Consider the following 21962-nt stretch of genomic DNA (forward strand, 5'->3'; position numbering starts at 1 on the left):
TTGCCAGATTGTCTATTACTGGAGAGTTAACCATAGGTTTTAGAAAAATCTAGCTGCCTTTCTCAGTCCACAAGACAGACTGCAAATAACAATTTATGATCAATTATCCTGAGTATTCAGAAAAACAATCACATAACCATAAACTTTCATAATGCCAGAAACCCCTTTTAATAAAGATAATACTGAGAATTAGAAAAATTCTCAGATATGATTCTTTTAAATATATCTTTACTACCTGTGAGGAATGGTAAAATACATGAATGTTAATGTTTGTAATTGTATGGCACGCTCTACATATTTACAGTATTTCCTATTCTTAGGCATCTACTGTTACCAGTGAAACACATGTATAGAAGATATAAAGTAAAAATACAAATAAATATGCATCTTTCATGTGCTTGGTTTTTACTGGTGATGCATGTGGAATTATCCATCAAGTGTATCCACAATAAATAATATGAGTGATGTCTTTTTATATTGATATTACCTGTATTCAAGGAAGTGCAGACTAGGTCTATGAATAAATGAAGAACTAGAATAAATAAGAAAAAAAAACTTAATTTGAATTTATGAATTAAAGTATACATTTTTTTTCATAAATGAGTGGTTTCAATTCTCTCTATGAGGCCCTATAGTGAGGAAATTCTGATCTTTAGAAGGTCACTGAAAACAAACACATGAAAGCCAATAGCAAAACAGCGAGTCAATTTTAACTGGCTTATTTCCTGATTAAAAATTAAATACATATATATTCAGGGTTCCCCTTAATGAGTCCTTCCATTATTTAGAAATTGATGCTTGTATGTTTTAGAAATTGATGACAAATTTCTTATAGCAAATAAATCTTAAAAATTAGTTATCCATTACTATTTATGATAGTAACAGAAAATAATATGGGTCTTGATAGGTAGGAACCAAATCTCCACATTTCACAGGTCTAAAAAGACCACTCTTTAGAATACAGGATCATATCGATCTTTTGGAGGGTATGATTCCATATGCCAAATATATATATATATATATATATATATATATATAGAGAGAGAGAGAGAGAGAGAGAGAGAGAGAGAGAGAAAACAAAAATCTGAATTCAGGCAGGGTGCTTCAGTTGGGGATTTTTTCTTAGAAAAAAAGGAAAAATATTAACTATATTTTTTCAGAAAGATCAGCTTATTTTTTAGAGGATCAAATAGAGAAACTCAAAATAATTGTGAATGAAACTAAAAGCTTTTATTCTTAAGAATGATAAATTTATATTATGCTTCCTGATAAACAGTAAAATTTAAGGAACATGAGCCAAACTTGGGAAGGAAGGTCCTTTGCTGCCAACCATTCCCAGACACTCCCATACAGACATTTGTCCTGATGGGCTGTTCTGTTTCATCATTTTTGCAAGTGACAGGAGCTATTGAGGCAATAGGTTTGCCTTAGGATTTTTGTCCTGGCATATTACCAACAAGAAGCCCCTGTAAGCAATGTCTTGCTTATCTGCCTTATACTTTGGGGACTTCTTTTTTTCCAGTGTCCCTCCTTTGGCATCACCTATAGGAAAGAAAATGTTAGTTGTTCAATCGTGTCCGACTCTTTGTGACACCATGGATTGTAGCTCACCAGGCTCTTCCATGCATGTAATTTTCCAGGCAGGAATATTGGAGTGGGTTGCCATTTCCTTCTCTAGGGGATCTTCCTGACCCAGGGATCAAACCCAGGTCTCCCACATTGCAGGCAGACTCTTTACCATCTGAGCCACCAGGGAAGCCCCACCTATAGGAACTATGCCATGGATCTGTGCCTCTAATGAAATTTGGGTAGTGGGCCAGCTCATCTTGGAGAATCTATATCAGTTACGGTTTCTTCCAGTTTGTTTCACTTCCAAATACACTTTTGACTGTAATATGTATTAGCTGAAAGCTGAGGTGTTGAAATGATTACTCTGAATTACTAGGGGAGAAATGATGGGTTTTAGTTAAAAGATTAACTTCAAAAGAGATAAAGTGGATTTCCATTTTCATAGCAGAGTTTCAGATTTGAATTATATGTGCTTTCTCTCTAGATGAAGAGACACAGATACTTAAGAAAACATCCAGAGCTTCTACAAAGAATGATTGTGGTGTGGTAGTGGCAGTTTTGCTGTTCAAATCTCAGATGCCTTCCAGTGTCAACCAAGAAGGAAGAGAGACAGCAGGACAAGTAGTATGAAGTAGTACTTTTATAGGAATTTTTTTTAAGGAAATTAAAGAAGTGGAAGGAATGTGGTTCAGTTCCAGGACTGAATGATTAGTGCCTGTCCCTGTTCCCTGATCCACTGGAGAAGGGATAGGCTACCCACTCCAGTATTCTCGGGCTTCCCTTGTAACTCAGCTGGTGAAGAATCAGCCTGCAATGTGGGGACCTGGGTTCAATCCCTGGGTTGGAAACATCCCCTGGAGAAGGGAAACGGTATCCACTCCAGTATTCTGGCCTGGAGAATCCCATGGACTAAGTCTATGGGGTCGCAAAGAGTCAGACACGACTGAGCAACTTTCAGTTTCACTATTTCCTGTAGCCCTTTTTGATTCAACAGTGGGTTATCTCATTTTCTGGTTAATTCCCATAGCATTTTCCTTGTGCCTGAACATAGTTACTGGAGAAGGCAATGGCAACCCACTCCAGTACTCTTGCCTGGAAAATCCCATGGATGGAGGAGCCTGGAAGGCTGCAGTCCATGGGGTCGAGAAGAGTCGGACACGACTGAGCGACTTCACTTTTAGTTTTCACTTTCATGCATTGGAGAAGGAAATGGCAACCCACTCCAGTGTTCTTGCCTGGGGAATCCCAGGGACGGGGGAGCCTGGTGGGCTGCCGTCTCTGGGGTCGCAGAGTCGGACATGACTGAAGTGACTTAGCAGCAGCAGCAGCAGCACATAGTTACTCCTGCTATCTTATACTATCTTATACTCATCTCCTTTATTGAGCTGGAAGCTCCTTGGAGAGAGAAAGATAACCAACTCACACATATTTTTATATTCAGCAACATATAGCATAGGAGGAAATTTTTTTTAAATGAGAGAAAAATGAAAAAAAAATTGAGCACATATTATGTATTAGGCTGATGCAAGGTGTTAGTATCTAAAAAGATACATTAACAAATGTGTATTCCCTGCTTGACTTTTGAATTAGTTGAGGTTTAATCCAAAATAGGTGGAGGTAGACAAAATAGCAACTTGATTTTTGTTAAAGTGGAACCTGGAGAAAAGGATTTAGAAGTTTCCTAAAGAGGTATGCTGCTAAGTCGCTTCAGTCGTGTCCGACTCTGTGCAACCCCATAGACGGCAGCCCACCAGGCTCCACTGTCCCTGGGATTCTCCAGGCAAGAACACTGGAGTGGGTTGCCATTTCCTTCTCCAATGCATGAAAGTGAAAAGTGAAAGTGAAGTTGCTCAGTCGTGTCCGACTCTATCGACCTCATGGACCACAGCCTACCAGGCTCCTCGGTCCATGGGATTTGCCAGGCAAGAGTACTGGAGTGGGGTGCCATTGCCTTCTCCGAAGAGGTATGCAGAATTAGGCAAATGGTCAGAACTGGTTACAAGTGTAATGGGAAAACCTATGTCTTCCCAATCTGGGGTCCTGACCTACTTAAAGATGCATCAGAGCAGACCAACATGGCCATTTCCTGAAGGCCTTTTGTAGATCCTAAAGAGGAGACAGGAAGGTGGACTGAATTCTGTATTCCTTTCCCCAAACCCCCCAGAGAGTGAAGTAACTCCTTCCCTAGGAAGAAGGGAATGAGTGATCTCAGGATTGAGAATATCCCTCTTCTGTGGTCATGAAATAGGGGAAAGGAGCCTTATCACCACCAAGTTTTTTGCCTACAACATCTCATTTAATCTCCCAGTTCACATCAGATTAAATATTGTTATTCTGGTTTTATAGATGAAGAAGGGACAGCCTGTGGATATTAAATAACTTCCCCTAAATCTCACAGTTAGTGAATGTCAGATTAAATATTCAAACCCAAAGTCAGTATTTTGTTCAACATGGTCCACAGTGTATGGGCCAGACACATAATTTGTTAGATGGATGAATGGATGAAAAGAAAGATATTTATATAGTTTTATGTTTCAAATATGATAAATCCCAAGAATTTTAAGTGATTCATAGTTTTTTTTCAACATAATGAATTCCATATTATGAATGTGTTGATAAATTCAAAACAGACAAATTTTTAATATATGAGGATACACTGTACGGGAATTTTCTCAAATTGTTCTTCATTTTATATTGCTCCCCATCACCCCATCAGACTGTCAGCTTAAGGAGGTCTGGGAGCTAGTATTACTATCTTTGTGCTGTGCTGTGCTTAGTTGCTCAGTCATGTCTGACTCTTTGCAAACCCATGGACTGTAGCCCACCAGGCTCCTCTGTACATGGGGATTCTCCAGGCAAGAATACTGGAGTGGCTTGCCATGCCCTCCTCCAGAGGATATTCCCAACCCAGGGATAGAACCCAGGTCTCCCTCATTGCAGGCAGATTCTTTACAATCTGTGTATCTGTATATCCTCCCTAATACCAGCAGAAGTTCAAGAGGCCTTTTATAAATGACTATTAAAAGAAGCAACACAGAAAAGTAGATAAATCCTTAATAATGATGTCTTCAAGTGGAGTTTTATGAACTCAAAAACTAAGATGTGTGTATTATTTATGTAGATAGATGGATAGATACATACAGGGATGGAAAGATAGATAGGTGGTATTTTTTGAAGTGCCAACAGCTTCCAGTATTTGCTACAACGTTTTTAGTAAGTTGAGGAAGGCACAGAAATGCTCCATAAGTGTGTAAGGAATTAATATAAAGACTTGTTAAGTCTTTCTGAGCTAAGAAGAACATAAAATTTAGGCTTAAACTTCAGCAGGAGAAATATAGATTACACATAAGAAAAGCTTTCTTGATAGACAGGCTTATCAAAACTGTGAAAAGGATGTGCAGAACCTCCCTGATTGGAGATGTCTAATATCAGGATAAACAAGCAGATCGTTTAGATTTGGTGCTGCTTGGAGGCAAGGAGCAGACCTGAGTGAGTTCTCAAAGCGTATAGTATAATTACTCATGTATGTGTCCTTAGTCACTAGTCGTGTCCAACTTTTTGTGACCCTTTAGACTATAGCCCACCAGGCTGCTCTCCAGGCAAGAATATTGTAGTGAGTTGCCATTTCCTTCTCCAGGGGATTTTCCCAACCCAGGGATCAAACCTGGATTTGCTGCATTGCCAGTGTCTCCTGCATTGCAGGCTGATTCTTTACCTGCTGAGTCAGCAGGGGCCCTATCTTGATGCTTAATGATACTGAAACACTATGATGAAAGAAACCAAATTTTGCATTAATTTAGTTACTCTTAGGGCTTCCCTGGTGGCTCAGATGGTAAAGTGTCTGCCTGCAGTGCAGGAGACCTGGGTTCCATCCCTGGGTTGGGAAGATCCCCTGGAGAAGGAAATGGCAACCCACTCCAGTACTGTTGCCTGGAAAATTCCATGGACTGAGGAGCCTGGTAGGCTACAGTCCGTGGGATCATAAAGAGTCGGACACAACTGAGCGACTTCACTTTCAGTTACTTTTTTTTTTAATTTATTTATTTTAATTGGAGGTTAAGTACTTTACAATATTGTATTGGTTTTGCCATACATTGACATGAATCCATCATGGGTGTACATGTGTTCCCCATCCTGAACCCTTCTCCCACCTCCCTCCCCATATTACCCCCAACACAATGCTGAACAGTTACTAGTTACCCAATAAATGCTTATTGACCATAATTGGAAGAATGGCAATTGGAAAAAGGAGAGCTTGATTTTGTTCTTAGCTCTATAAGTAAACCATCTGGGAATTGGAAGAAATCAATCAGTTTCTTCAGGCTTTAATTTCTCTCCTCTGTAGATTGTAGTCTCTATGAGTTGAGGGTTTCTGGGCCTCTGTAGCAATTAGACTCCATGGTTCTGATTAATCTGCTCTGTATGCAGTTCATACTGCCTATCAATCTCACAGAGGGGAAATACGAAAGCTTGGTTTCCAATATCACTTCATCTATCAATTAGCATTTTGAGACTGTTCAAATCATTTAATTTCCTTGGGATTCCACCTATAAAAACTTTTGTTTTAGTAAAAAATTCTGTAGTTCCATGTATAACAACAGTTTGCTGAGATACATTGTTTATTCACATTATTTCTAATGTGTTTCAGAAAAAAAGTTGGCTAAAATACTACCAAATTACTTTAAAATATTTTGACTGTCAATTCATTAAACAATATACCTTTAGGTTCATTTATTTCTTCCAAATGGAAAACTATATCCCAACAGTCCACTCCATATTTATTATCTTTGTCAGTTCACTGATTATAATGTATAGCAATGTTAATTACCATTAATTTAGAAAAAGCCCTTGACTCCATGGTACTACCATGCTCAGTCACACTAGTTATGTTGCCATGCCAATAATTTAGATATTGCACATGGAGAAATGTCAGAATTTTCAAACTAAGATTTTGATTTGCCCTCTAAAAGTAAAAATGTGATTTGCCCTTTCAAATGAAACAGATCTGTTATCAGCAAATATTTACACAGACCTGCTGCTGCTGCTGCTGCTAAGTAGTTTCAGTCGTGTCCGACTCTGTGTGACCCCATAGACAGAAGCCCACCAGGCTCCCCCGTCCCTGGGATTCTCCAGGCAAGAACACTGGAGTGGGCTGCCATTCCCTTCTCCAATGCATGAAAGTGAAAAGTGAAAAGTGAAAAGTTAAATTGAAGCCACTCAGTCGTGTCTGACTCTTAGCGACCCCATGGACTGCAGCCTACCAGGCTCCTCCGTCCATGGGATTTTCCAGGCAAGAGTACTGGAGTGGGGTGCTATTGCCTTCTCCGCAGACCTACGAATAACCAAATGGTTTAACTAGTCAGACTCTAAATGACAAACCCAGCCTGATTAAAAGTTGTACATAAGGAAATGAATAAGAGGTGTACTGACTATGTCTGTATGCATTTCTGACTGGTTGGACATGTACTCTTTCATTTATTTATTCATTCAGTAAGCATTTATGGAATTCTGCTAGGCACTAGACACCTGTGATGTGGTTATGAAAAAGTGATAAGACATGGCTCTTACCTAGGAGATAGTCCCGATCTTGTAAGTAATTCTAGATAATCTAAATGTTTAAACAAATGCAGTGCTCTGGGAGAAGTTTTATATGAGAAGCATATGCAACATGAAAGAAAAGAGAATCTAACTTGTAGCCTGGAAATAAGAAGCAATAGGTTTAGACTCCCACACAAGGACCACAGAAGTTGGCATCAGACACAGAATATAGAATAGCTATGTGCAAAATATCAAAAGAAAAGGATACAAGTATAAAAACTGAACATACAACATAAAGGAACTTACTGATTTGAGGAAAATGAGACTTCTAAAGATATAAAGTTAAATTGTTGATATTTGAAACTCAATAAGACGGAGCATATGTAGTAAAGAGAGAAAAGAAAATAGAACATATGAAATCAGCATGTGAGATAGAATAAGGTCCAGCATAGGTACCATCAGAGTAACAGAAGAAGACATTTAGCAGTATCCTGGCCTCAGCCCAACAGACGCCAACAGTACTCCCTCCCCTCAGTTGTGAAAATCAACGTCTCCAGACATTGCCAAATGTCTCTGGGGACAAAATTCCTCCATTTGAGAACCACTGCCATAAAAAGCAAATGAGAAACACAAACTACTGGCCTATTTAACTCATGATTATAGATGCAAATATGATAAAATTATAGCAAATTGGATGTAATAGCAAAGTGACAAAATCCAGTTCTATTTTTTTCCTGAAATGCAAAGATGGTCGCATTTTTGAAAAGCCTTAAATATTTTACCCGATATTAACAAATTAAAGCAGAAAAATTTATGTCCTTCATATATATAAAAATTATATATATATATTCTGTGTTCAGTGGCATGCAGTTATTTGTACATTTAAGTTACACATTATAATAATCTATCTGCAGAGTGAGTTAGAAACTGTGTTTTAGGTTCATTGCTATGCTTGAAAGAAGGGAATACTCATGTACCTGAGCTAATCAGAAGCCTTTTCCACAAGTTTATAGCTCTTTAGAGAAAAGGTCGGAGAAGGCAATGGCACCCCACTCCAGTACGCTTGTTTGGAAAATCCCATGGACGGAAGAGCCTGGTAGGCTGCAGTCCGTGGGGTCACTAAGAGTCGGACATGACTGAGCGATTTCCCTTTCACTTTTCTCTTTCCTGCATTGGAGAAGGAAATGGCAACCTATTCCAGTGTTCTTGCCTGGAGAATCCCAGGGATGGGGGAGCCTGGTGGGCTTCCGTCTATGGGGTCGCACAGTCAGACAGGACTGTAGTGACTTAACAGCAGTAGCAGAGAAAAGGTTAAGGAATAAGATTAGCCATTTATAACTGCTTCAATTCCATTGAAAGGGTAGCCTCTAGATGTACTTTAATGCTACAATAAATGGCTGCTAAAATTCTGATCTGTATTTTAAAAAGCAATTCAAGTAGTTAAATACAACTTATATAAATGCAAAGAAAAAGTCTCTTTAAATGATTGTTTAATTCCAAATCTTCAGCATTCAACACAATAGCCTTTGAAACCAACCAACCTTTACTGTTAGCATCAAGTAAATACATATGAACGACTCACTAGTGCCCTCACATGAACTGAAATGCCCATTTGCAATGGCTTTAGGATACATTTAATTTCAAAATAACCTCTATTATTTTTATTAAATTATGATCTGAGATCATTGCATGTTCAACAATCCACCAAAATGAATCATTAACATCACTATATCTATCAAATGGTCATTCAAAGAAATGAATAAGAAAAGATGCTAGAAGTAGGGGACTGAGAGAGGTAGTTCTTTATTGGCAAGTTGCTCCATCCCATTCCATCAATCCCAGTTATACATCTCAGTAAATGGAAGTCAGTGTTAATTCAGTGTCAAACTCTTAATTCTCACAAATAACCCAAGTTACTCATATATTGTGCAGAAATGAACATCAGTTATATGAAAGTATGGAAATCATTTCTCTAAATATGTTATTTATATGAAGAGTGACTAATTTCAATTAAAATATGAGATAATTGCATATAAATAAATCAGTGGATATAAAGCTTAACATACCTTACCAGACTAATAGTTGCTATAAAAATAACAACAATAATTGTCAAACGTAACACAGCTAATTGCTCTACTGGCATTTCAAATGTATCATAATAATGATTATGTTGATAATAATAATACTCAGCCAAAAAGAAACAAAGAATTCACTGCTTGTTAGGCAGTGAAGAGGGTTGTGAAAATTATATTCTCATCAGGCAGATCATGCTAACTTCAGTGGGCATTAGCCTACCTATCATTTGGGCACCATGAGGTGGTGATCCCTCTGGTTCTCTGATATTGAATCCATACTGAAAACATCATTTCAGTCTCATCAGAAATAAAGATGATCTCACTTGAATGAAAAAGGACCTGGTTGAATTTAGGACTTGCCTTTACACATGCACACCCTTACAGACAGAGGACCATGCCTGGAATGAAACTTGTCTCAGAAAGTTCCAGATGTAGTCACCCTCAAACATATGGTTGTCTACTTGCAGCCTATCCTGTTGCTATGTGCCAGAGATGGTCCAGAAGAGAATGAGCTGCACTGCCTCCTGAAAATCTGAGAAATTCTCCAACCTACTCACATCCACAACTTGTGTTGTCTTGGCAGTCCCAACAAACCCACAGCCCCAGTCCCAGACACCTTTAGTGGGATGACGTTTGTTTCTCGTTTTCTCCCATTAACTTACTCATACACGTCCCATTAGGCATTGACATTGTCAGGGGAAAAATTGAGTTTGATTTTGTAAGGTCAATGGGGAAACCAAATGAATGCATTCCTATGTGATTTAAAGAAAAAGGCTGAATACATTAAATGCTCAAGCATTTAAATGGTAAAAATAGATAGGGAAAAAGTCAGAAAGGACAGTTAAAAAGCATGTTACAAGAGATTATTATATTTTGGGTATCTCTTCTCTTTTAGAAGACAAGGAAGGGGTCTCTGGTCCCAATTACTTTCCCAATCTGGGAAACAATGTGGTCATAAATTAGACTACAATCCATAGTTATCATTTGAATACCTACTATAGCCACTCACTATGCTAAGAGCTTTAGATGCATTATCTTATTTAATTTCCACAGCAGTTTTTGTGGTTTTTGGAGCTACCATTATTCTAAATTTTACAGACGACGAAAGAGTCTTAGCAAGATTAAATAACATGCCCAAGGTTACAGAAATTGTAAGTGACAGAGTTGAGACTAAAACCCAGGTCTCTTCGAATTCAATGTACTTAACCTCATTCTATAATGTCTTAAAACACTATTCTGTAAAGTTTTTGGCTTATGTTTCAATCTTTGCCTCTAATCAGTGAGCTCCTTCAGGGCAGAATTTATTTCTCATTAATTTTTATATCCCTAGAGCATGGAATAATGCCTGATAAAGAGCAGCAACTCAATGACTGTCAAATGAACAAAATGATGAATTAATAAATAAAGGAAGGAGGGAATTAATTTTAAAAGGAGTCAGAAAATGGAAGTTTGTGGGGAAAAAGCTAATTCTATATCAAAAATACCGTTCCTGTGGTTGCTTTTGCATCTCTTTATTTCTATTGTAACAAGACATGAGTATTTTATGATAAGCACCACTTTCACTTTAGAATTAAATAAAATGCTTTCACAAATATGTACTTTACCCAGGGATTTAAATGAACGATTGAAATTCCATAATCAGAACATGACACAGCCAAACCAGTGTATAATCATATGTTTCTTATAATAAGCTACTTGAAGTGTTCTTAGGGTTACAATTTTGTAATCTAGACATGAGAGGAAGATCTGTGCTCTTGACAACATTCAGCACAGGCATTTCAACTGGCTCTGGATCAAAGACATCCCCCTCTTTTGCATTACATAGATGTTCTCTCTTATCAGGAAGCAGACAGTCCCAACTGTTACCTCTACATCCTCTGCCATCTTCCTCCAGCTTCTGGCCAGCTTGACACTTGCAGTAATAACTGCCAATTGTATTACAGCATTGGTCCTGACAGCCACCATTGTCAGAGCTACATTCATTTATATCTGCAATTGAATATATAAACAGAAATTAGCTTCCTATAGCTAGACACACAAAAAGACTTCAATGGCTCTCCTAAAAGTATACCATCACAGCATGACATCACCATTTGACCTCAGATGAAATGAGATAAAATTATAATACCTTACTTTAATTAACATACTCCAGTTTTAGCTAACACACTCCAGTTTTGATGCAAAGAAAAAGACAGGTCATAATCTTTGGTATTTGATATATTTTTGAACTGTGTCCTAAGGGCTTTTCTAAGTTTAGGGAATTTGGAGGCTTATGGTGCAGATCAAGAAATTTCACATCCAAGTCATCATTTCAGGATGAGATTGAGAAGAGGAACTAGGAAGTTAGAACACAAGGTCACTTATTCATCCATTAAATGTTTGGCTGCAGGTTTCTCAGATAAATAATTATTGAAGTACAAGCTGGAATCAAGATTGCTAGGAGAAATATCAATAACCTCAGATATGCAGATGACACCGGCTTTATGGCAGAAAGTGAAGAAGAACTAAAGAGCCTCTTGATGAAAGTGAAAGAGGAGAGTGAAAAAGTTGGCTTAAAGCTCAACATTCAGAAAACGAAGATCATGGCATCCGGTCTCATCACTTCATGGGAAACAGATGGGGAAACAGTGGAAACAGTGGCTGACTCTATTTTGGGGGGCTCCAAAATCACTGCAAATGGTGATTGCAGCCATGAAATTAAAAGATGCTTACTCTTTGGAAGGAAAGTTATGACCAACCTAGACAGCATATTAAAAAGCAGGGACATTACTTTGCCAACAAAGGTCCATCTAGTCAAGGCTATCATTTTTCCAGTAGTCATGTATGGATGTGAGAGTTGGACTATAAAGAAAGCTGAGCGCCAAAAAATTGATGCTTTTGAACTGTGGTGTTGGAGAAGACTCTTGAGAGTCCCTTGGACTGCAAGGAGATCCAACCAGTCCATCATAAAGGAGATCAGTCCTGAGTGTTCATTGGAGGGACTGATGAAGCTGAAACTCCAGTACTTTGGCCACCTGATGCAAAGAGCTGACACATTTGAAAAGACCCTGATGCTGGGAAAGATTGAGAGCAGGAGGAGAAGGGGACGACAGAGGATGAGATGGTTGGATAGCATCACTGACTCAATGGACATGGGTTTGGGTAGGCTCCAGGAGTTGGTGACGGACAAGAGTTGGTGACTCGCTAAGAGTCAGACACGACTGAATGACTGAACTGAACTGAATTGAATTGAATTGAACTGAATCACTGTATCTTTAGGTCTTCCCTGTAGCTCAAAGGATTAAGAGTTCTCCTGCAATGCAGGAGACCATGGTTTGATTCCTGGGTCAGGAAGATCCTCTGGAGAAGGGAATGGGAATCCACTCCAGTATTCTTGCCTGGGAAATCCCGTGGACAGAGAAGACTGGCGGCTACAGTCTGTGGGGTCGCAAAGAGTTGGACATGACTGAGCAACTAACACTACTATTATATCTTTGGCATTGCACTAGACAGTGTAGGGGAAGGTAAAAGGGTCATTTCATGATTTCCAATGGTTCAAATCCAGCTGGGGTGGAGGACTACACAGAAGTGTGATGTGGTTGTGTCCATGTGCTGGATATGTCCACAGCCCACTTCTTGTGTTCAGAAAGCACCCTTACAGATAGGGCTTGATTTTATGTACATCCAACCAGCTTCCAGTTGCTAAGCATTCCAAATTATCTGTAGGTTTGATAGTGAGTGGCCTGTTCTGCTCAAAGTAGCCACTTCTGTATGCTGAATTGCTGACAATGGTATTTGTTTTATGAGGTAATTGTGGCTGGAAGAGAGAGACAGTGGAGAGGGCAGAAAGGAAGTGGGGGGGTAGCAAGTAAAGATGGGAGAATGAAGAAGAGAGAGATGGGGGTGGGCAATGAGCTAAGTCAGGAGCAGCAGAAGAAGCTGACAATGTAGAAGCATTGCCAAAGGGGAGATGAGTCTCCATAATGGTAGAATCAAGACTGCAGAGCACTGATAACTAAAAAAAAAATGATGCAGAGTGGGGTTTGGTGCACCTCAACTGGATAAAACTGATTTTGCCTGAGGCCTGGCTCTGCAGCTGTAGAAATAAATTTTATTAGTTTTTAGGTAAATTTTTGGAGAAGGCAATGGCACCCCACTCCAGTACTCTTGCCTGGAAAATCCCATGGACAGAGGAGCCTGGTAGGCTGCAGTCCATGGGGTCGCTAAGAGCGACTTCATTTTCACTTTTCACTTTCATGTATTGGAGAAGGAAATGGCAACCCACTCCAGTGTTCTTGCTTGGAGAATCCCAGGGACAGGGGAGCCGGTGGGCTGCTGTCTATGAGATCGCACAGAGTCGGACACGACTGAAGCGACTTAGCAGCAGCAGCAGCAGGTAAATTTTCACTGAAGTGTGCCATACACATACAAAAGTAAACATGTCTTAAGTTTTGTTAGGGGAAGCACACTGACTGAAACCGCCCACCCTGGCCAGGCCCCTACTAACCATTTGCATGAGTTGTTTTACAACAGGAGGTCCTGGTAAGGAACATGGAGCTAATAAGCCACCACCAACTGGAAGAGTTCAGGAAAGGTCAAAAGGAGACACCACGTGTCCGACCACCTCCCAGAATCCTTCTTGCTGGTATCCATCTTGGCTGAGTGATGTTTGCACCACCAGGAAGGACTCTGAGTCAGAATGATTGGCTAAAGACAACCGGGAAACTAATCCCATCACCATAAAACCCAAACTGCAAGCCACGTGGCAGAGCAGTTCTCCTGGGTTCCCTTACCCTACTGCTCTCCACCCCGGTGCCCTTTCCCAATAAAATCTCTTGCTTTGTCAGCACATGTGTCTCCTCAGACAATTCATTTCTGAGTGTAAGACAAGAGACCACTTTCGGGCCCTGGAAGGGGTCCCCCTTCCTGCAACAGTTTGGTAAGTTTTCAAACATAAAATATAGCAATGCAACCCCAAGAAACAGACCATTGCTAACATCCAGAGTGTTCTGCCTAGCCGAAGGTAACAACCATCCAAATCTTTAACACTATAGGTTAGTTTTGTCTTTCTGAGTTCTACATAACTGATCATACTGTGCATATTTTTGTGTCTGTCTTCTTTTGTCCAGTATTCTGTTTGAGATTATGAAACTGTACCTGTAGTCTGTTCATTTTTATTCCTGTATATCATTCACATATATGAATATACCATATTTTTTATTTACTCATTTCATAGTTAATGGGAATTTACCTATTTTCTTATTTTTGGTTATTGTAAAGAGTGTCTCGATGAACATCCTCACACATGCCTTTGATAGACCTACATATACATTTCTGTTGGGTAATATATCTAGGATTGGAATTGCTGGGTCAAAAGCTATGTTAGATTCTGCTTTAGTAGTACAGCCAAATAGTCTTCTAAAGAGGCGATTCTAATTTACACTCCCATCAGTGGTGTGTTAGAGACCAGATGCCACTCGTCCTTTGTAGTGCTTGGGATATTCTATTTTGTTTTGTTTTTCATTTTAGCTCTTCTGGAGAGTATACAGTAGCATCACATTGTGATTTTAATTTGCATTTTCCAGGTGATTAATTAGGTTAAGTACCTTTTTCATGTTATTGGCCATTTGGATAAAATCTTGTTTAAGTGCTTATTCAAATATTTTGTCCATTTGTTCAATCAATTCTTAAAACACTGGTTCATTAACTAGTGGATCACATAGAATGCTAGAGAAATTGTAGCAGTATTTATCCTTGTATGGCTTCTGAAATTATAAAGATACATTTTAACATTTCACTGTAAGGAATACTGTGTACTGTAGGGTGTTTTTTTTTTTTTTTTAATAGATTACTTTTATCAGATTAGGAAAGTTCCTGTCTATTTTAGTTCTTAAGTATTTGTATCACAAAGAGGCCATTTTTCCACTTTTTTCTATTATCTTAAAAATTTTTGTTTAAGGTTTCTTCTTACTTACATGTTTGGAAGAATTCAGTTATAATACTGTCTGGGCCTGGGATTGTGTTTGTGTATGTGTGTATGTGTGCATTGACTTTTAATTATTGATTCCACTTTTAAAATAAATAAGAATAAGAATATTCATATTTTCATTTAAACATGTTAGACAAACTATGTTTGAAGGAATTTGTCCATTTCATATAAATATTCAAATTTATTACTGTTAATTTATTCATAACATTCTCATACCATCTTTTTAATGCCTGTTCAATTTGTAGGAAGGTTCTTTTCCCGTTCTTGAAATAAATAATGTGCATCTTCTCTTTTCATCTCCATCAGATTTTTGTCTATTTATCTAGTTGGAAAACCCCGAATGAATAATTTGGCCAACCCAATATCTTCATATTTTCCAAGGACAAACTTTTGGCTGTATTGATTTCTTTCAGTGCTCTGCTTCTAAGTTCTTGATTTTGAAATTTAGTTAACTGAGTTTTGGCTTTTCTTCTTTAAAAATATTTCTGATTACCTATAAGTATAAAACAAACTATCTTTAAACTAAGTGACTTGTAGAGGCAATTTACTATTATCTTTCACATTTCTGGGGATTGGAGAGTCACCTGGGTGGTCCTTATTTGGGTTTTCACATATGCTAGCAGTCAGGTGACAGCTTGGGTTAGATTTGCACACAGGTTTATTCATTCAGATATTGGGATTTGGGCTGAGAGGAACATGGGCTTCCCAGTGGCTCTAGTGGTAAAGAACTCCCTGCAATGCAGAAGATGCTGGTTTGATCCCTGGGTTGGGAGGATCCCTTGGAGGAGAGCATGGCAACCCATTTCAGTACTCTTTCCTGGAGAATCCCATGGGCAGAGAGGAGCCTGGCAGGCTACAGTCCACAGAATCGCAAAGAGCTGGACACATCTGAAGCAACTGAGCATGCAGACAATTGGAACATATGAGAGACTGCTCGGGCATCTCTCTTTATTTCCATATGCCTAACTTTGAATTTCTCATTGCCTGGTGGTCTCAGGATAAAGACATTTTACCAATACATGGTGGTTATCATTACCCAGAGAGACAATTCTAAGAGATCCAACAGAGGCTGTAAGGATTCTAATGACCTAGCTTTGAAAGTCACATAGCGTCCCTTCTTATACATCTATTGGATAATGCAGGCACAGGTGAGCTGAGATTCCAGGAGATGGAAGAATTTCTTCTCACAATATGGGCTTTGTAGGTGTGTCCAGTGAAGCAAGAAATTGATGGTAGTCTTCTTGGAGAGAGTGTATCACCCTGATATGTTTGTTTAAGCCTATACATTTTCCTAAAAATAAGGATTATCTGCATCCCACAGGCTTTGCTGTGTTATGACTTAATTATCATTCAATTCAAAATACTTCCTAATCTAAATCAACATTTTTTTGTTTGGGTCATTTTAGGTATATTTGGGGGATTTTCAAACATTTGAGGAACTTCGAATCATCTTGTTATTATGAAATGATAGATTAATTCTCCTGTGTATAGAGAATATGTTCTTCATGACTTCAGTTCTTCAAGATTTGTTAAGTCTTGATTTATATTCCAGCATATGGTCAATTTTGGTTTAAAAAAATCTATATTTACTTGAAATATAATTATATTTATATTTTTAAATATTTATATCAAGTATATAATTTACTTGATATACTTACAGTTGCCAGGTGCTATGTTTTCTGTACGTATATATGAATATATGATTATGTGTGTATGTTAGCTGCTCAGTCGTGTCTGACTCTTTGTGACCCCATAGACTATACCTCACTGGGCTCCTCTGTTTATGGAATTTTCCAGGCAAGAATACTAGAGTGGGTTGCCATTCCCTTCTCCAGAGGGTCTTCCCAAACCAGGGATCGAACCCAGGTCTCCCACATTGCAGGCAGATTCAGATATTTCAAATATGTATGACACTTACACATTTAGGAAAAATGTATAATGAGGTCAAGTTTATTCATCACGCTTCTCATATCTTTGTATCCTTATGAACTTTTAATGTTTGTCAATATATCAGTTAGTGAGAGGCATAGTAAATTCTCTCTGATTTCACATTTGTGTTTTATAATAGCAATTTTTGGTTTACTTATTTTGAAGCCCTATTATGAGTGGCAAACAAGTTTAGAATTTCCACATCTTCCAACAGATTAAACCTTTGCTATTGTAAAATGTTCCTCTTTAGCTCCAGCTACATTTTTTTAGTTAAAATATAGGTATTAGAAAATATGGTCCTGTCTAAGACATGCCTAAGACACTTTGTCCATGCCAAAAAATTCTTGATATTTGGTCTTGTACAAAAACTCCATTAGACATCTTGTCCATAAGAAAACTGGTTCACACCAAAAGGTCCCAGATACTTGGCCTTGTCGAAAAACATTTTATTTTCTAAATTTTACTTTTAAATTTTTGTGTATTTGCTAAATTGAGAAATTATATTCATGTATCTTTGTATGTGTTATTTTAATATAACTAATATCTTTAAACTGTAGTACTATATCATTGACTTTTAATGTAATTACTCACATATTTGGATTAAATTTACCATTTTCTTATTTTTCTAAATTTCCATATATTTTACATTACTTTTACTCTCTATATCCTTTTAAACTTATTATTTTTAGTGTTTTATATGCGCTCTTTATTAGGTTGTCAGTTAAATATTACTTTATTATCCTTTTAGTGGTTACTGTAGATATTACAATATCTATTATTAAAGTCTAATATAAATTAGTATTTTAATCACTTCCCTGACAATCCTAGGAACTTTAACATCTTTATGCTTTTCCTGCTTTTTATATTATTTTTATTATGTTTTTGAATTTCAGATATTTAGAAGGCATAAGGATTTATTGTTTCTATTTTACATAGTCAATAGTAATTTAGCTTCATCCATGTATTTGCCTTTTCTGATATTTATCATTGCTTCTTTTACCTATATGCTTCTTTTTGGAATAATTTTCCCACTGTCTGAAAACTGCTTTTAGTGTTTCTCTTCCTACGGATTTGCTGGCAATGCTATTTTTCCAGATTTTGTTAGGAAATGACATTTTTTCACTTAATTTTTAAATAAACTTAAAAAATTTAGAACATTTTCAGATTTACAAAAAAATTGCAAAGATAGAGAGTTCCCATATACCCCATTTATTTCATATTCCATTAGTATACATATCTACATTAGGATGGTACACTTGTTTTAATTAATGAGCCAATATTGGTACATTATTAAATAAAATCCATACTTCATTTAGTCTTTCTTAGTTTTTAACCTAACTTCCTTTTTCAGTCCCAGGATCCCTTCCAGGGTAACATGTTACATGTAATTGTCATGTTCCCTTAGGTTCTTGTTGGCTTTAACGGTTTCTTAGCTTTTCCTTGCCTTTGATGACCTTGACAGTTCTGAGCAGTACTGCCAGGTAGCTTACAGAATGTCTCTCAATTTGGATTTTTATGATGTTTATCTTATTGTTTGACTGGGATGGTGTGTTTTGAGGAGGAAGACCACAGCGGTGAAGTGCCATTTTCATGATCGTATCAAGAGTACCCTCTAGCAGCACCTGACTTAGCCCTGTTGATGTCAGCCGTGATACCCAGGCTGACAGTGTCCGTCAGATTTCTCCACTGTAAGTTTGCTCTCTTCTTCCTTTCTGCACCAGTATTCGTTGGAATGAGGTCATTAAGCACAGCCGACATTTAAGGAGTGCAGATATCCTTCTGCGGTCCTCCTTCAGGGTGAGGTATATATGTAAGTTATTTGAAACTCTTCTGTACAGATTTGCCTATTCCTCCCATTTATCACACTATAATTTTTGAAAAGTATCTTCAGTGGAATAGAATCATAGATTGACAGCCATTGTCTTTAAGCATTTTGAAAGTGACATTTCATTATCATTTAAATTTCCTTTTGCATGTAATGTGACTGTTTTTCTCTGCCTACTTTTAAGATTTTCTTTTTGTTCTGTTTCTGATGTTTTACTATGATATGCTTTAATGTGTGGTGGTTCTTTTATTTTATAACTTTCCTCCTTGGAATTTAAGGTACATCATAATTCTATGGTTTGATGTCTTTAAGTTTTACAGAAATTGTTCTCACAATTTTGCCCATTTTATCTCTCTTCTTTTTAGCACTGCATAACACTTATTTGTGAGACTTTTGATTTTTTTTAATTTTATTTTATTTTTAAACTTTACAATATTGTATTAGTTTCGCCAAATATCGAAATGAATCCGCCACAGGTATACCTGTGTTCCCCATCCTGAACCCTCCTCCCTCCTCCCTCCCCATACCTTCCCTCTATGTCACTTATGATATTTTGTGTTTTGTTCTACTGTGTTTTTTTTTTCTTTATTTGCTTCCATCTAGATATGGTCTCGGAGAAGGCAATGGCACCCCACTCCAGTACTCTTGCCTAGAAAATCCCGTGGATGGAGGAGGCTGGTAGGCTGCGGTCCATGGGGTCGCTAGAGTCAGACCCGATTGAGCGACTTCACTTTCACTTTTCACTTTCATGCATTGGAGAAGGAAATGTCAATCCACTCCAGGGTTCTTGCCTGGAGAATCCCAGGGACGAGGAATCCTGGTGGGCTGCCGTCTCTGGGGTCGCAGAGTTGGACATGACTGATGCGACTTAGCAGCAGCAGCAGCAGCAGATATGGTGTACTGACCTGTCATTTAGTCATTAACTCTATAAACAACTGTTCATAATACACCTTTAGTTCAATCTACTGCATTTTCCATTAAAGTTATTATATTTTTCATTTCTAAAATATATAGTTGATTATTTTGTAAATTCTATTTCTTAGGTGAAATTTTTCATTTCATCAACAATTTGCTCATTTTTACAAATCCACTCTTTTTTGACTTGCTTTATAATATTGAAGCTGGATCTTGTAAATATTTTTACTTTACCAGGTTGTACAATGATAAGCCTTAGTGAAGGGTACTGTAGGAACGCTGTAAGAGGAAGAGACATTAGTTTGACTCCAATGTTTTCTGTTTCAAAGGCATGTACACTGCAGCTGTCAGCAGGCTACTTCCCTCTCATTGGGAAGCTTACCTATCAGCAAGCAGCTATTTTTCCAGTGGTCCATACCCTTCAGCAAGTCTCACCAGTGCTCCATCAGCTTTCCATTGAATCTCACTGCCACCCCAGTGGGCAAGTTTCTGCCCACCATCTCTGGCCAGCAGCACCTCACCAAACTTTCATACCACCCATTGGGCAACAACTAAACCTCTCCAATTAGATGTAAATTTCAACCTGGTGTGAAAACCGGGAGACTGTTTCTAACTTTGTTCCTTTCTTGGGCATTATCCTTAAGTCCTGGACATCGTGACTTTTCCCTACATCTGCTAGTCCTATATTTTTTAACGTTCTTTTAACAATTTTTAATACTTTATCTCCAATTTTCAATTAGTAAGTTGTATAGTATGATTTCTTTTTTCCTGATTACTTCTTTGCTGTGGTTTCACAGTCTTACTCAACTCTGGGATACCTTATCTCCAGAATTTTGAGCTCTCAAACTTTGGATTCCATGATAGGTCTGAATTTGAATTTACATCTTCCCAACCTAGTGAGGCTGATGACTCTTCTTTCTGCCTTTTCTTCCTACTAGCAGCATCTTTAGGAATTTTCTACTATGTCACTAATGAATCAGTCCCTCAAGGGGAAACCTTGTCTCACTGATATTCCTGGCTGCCATGATATTTTCCAATGTCTTCAGATGAGTGATTTTTTTTTTTTTATATTACATACCACTTTTCTATTTGTGCTCAGCTAGAGAATTGGCCTGTTACCATATAGACCATTGTAGCCAGTAAAAGAATACCTGTCTACACTATTTCTTGATCGCCCTTACTTTTCCTTGCATCAAACCAAAGAAAACTCCATTAACTTAGGCATTATGTGCTTGTTTATTTTTCTTACAACATGAATCAGTCAATCAGCCAGGAATTCATGATTAACAAAGAATCAGTTCAGTTCAGTTGCTCAGTCGTGTCCGATGCTTTTCGACCCTATGAATCGCAGCACACCAGGCCTCCCTGTCCATTACTAGCTCCCGGAGTTCACTCAGACTCACGTCCATTGAGTCAGTGATGCCATCCAGCCATCTCATCCTCTGGCGTCCCCTTCTCCTCCTGCCCCCAATCCCTCCCAGCATCAGAGTCTTTTCCAATGAGTCAACTCTTTGCATGAGGTGGCCAAAATACTGGAGTTTCAGCTTTAGCATCATTCCTTCTAAAGAAATCTCAGGGCTGATCTCCTTCAGAATGGACTGGTTGGATCTCCTTGCAGTCCAAGGGACTCTCAAGAGTCTTCTCCAACACCACAGTTCAAAAGCATCAATTCTTTGGTGCTCAGCCTTCTTCACAGTCTAACTCTCACATCCATACATGACCACAGGAAAAACCATAGCCTTGACTAGACGAACCTTTGTTGGCAAAGTAATGTCTCTGCTTCTGAATATGCTATCTAGGTTGGCGTAACTTTCCTTCCAAGGAGTAAGCGTCTTTTAATTTCATGGCTGCATTACAAGACTCTAAAAATAGGTCCAGAGCCTTGCAAAATATCATAGAGAGAAAGAACAGTGAAAGCTCATTTCCTCAGAAATATCTGGGTACAAGTTTACATATTATTCTCTAAACTTAGTTTGCTGAGAAAAAAAGGAGATATGTTGGGATAGGTCAAGTATCAAGAGTCCTGTGATTTCACATTTAAGAATTTGTCCAAAAATATATTCCAATGGAATTCAACTCTGTTAGCACCTTTCCATACTTAACATCACACAGACCTCATAATGAACTAATAAAATCATTAAAA

General features: G+C 38.1%; 1 protein-coding gene across 8 annotated transcripts in view; it reads right to left on the minus strand.

Moving 5' to 3' along the window:
* The window catches only part of LOC113892654 (EGF-like and EMI domain-containing protein 1), a 687432-nt gene that overhangs the window by 232296 nt on the left and 433174 nt on the right, over window positions 1-21962 (minus strand). For 7 of the 8 annotated variants that reach the window (XR_003511104.1, XM_027541787.1, XM_027541803.1 and 4 more), the window contains exon 5: window positions 11049-11171. The exons of the other annotated variant lie outside the window; for it this stretch is intronic. Coding sequence is in view for 6 of the 7 variants with exons in the window: in XM_027541787.1 (XP_027397588.1) it covers window positions 11049-11171 (123 nt within the window). In the remaining variant the exon portion in view is untranslated. The remainder of the gene's footprint in view (window positions 1-11048; window positions 11172-21962) is intronic. 8 annotated transcript variants of the gene reach the window in all.

The sequence above is a fragment of the Bos indicus x Bos taurus genome, chromosome 1, assembly GCF_003369695.1.
Source record: "Bos indicus x Bos taurus breed Angus x Brahman F1 hybrid chromosome 1, Bos_hybrid_MaternalHap_v2.0, whole genome shotgun sequence".
Lineage (NCBI taxonomy): Eukaryota > Metazoa > Chordata > Mammalia > Artiodactyla > Bovidae > Bos > Bos indicus x Bos taurus.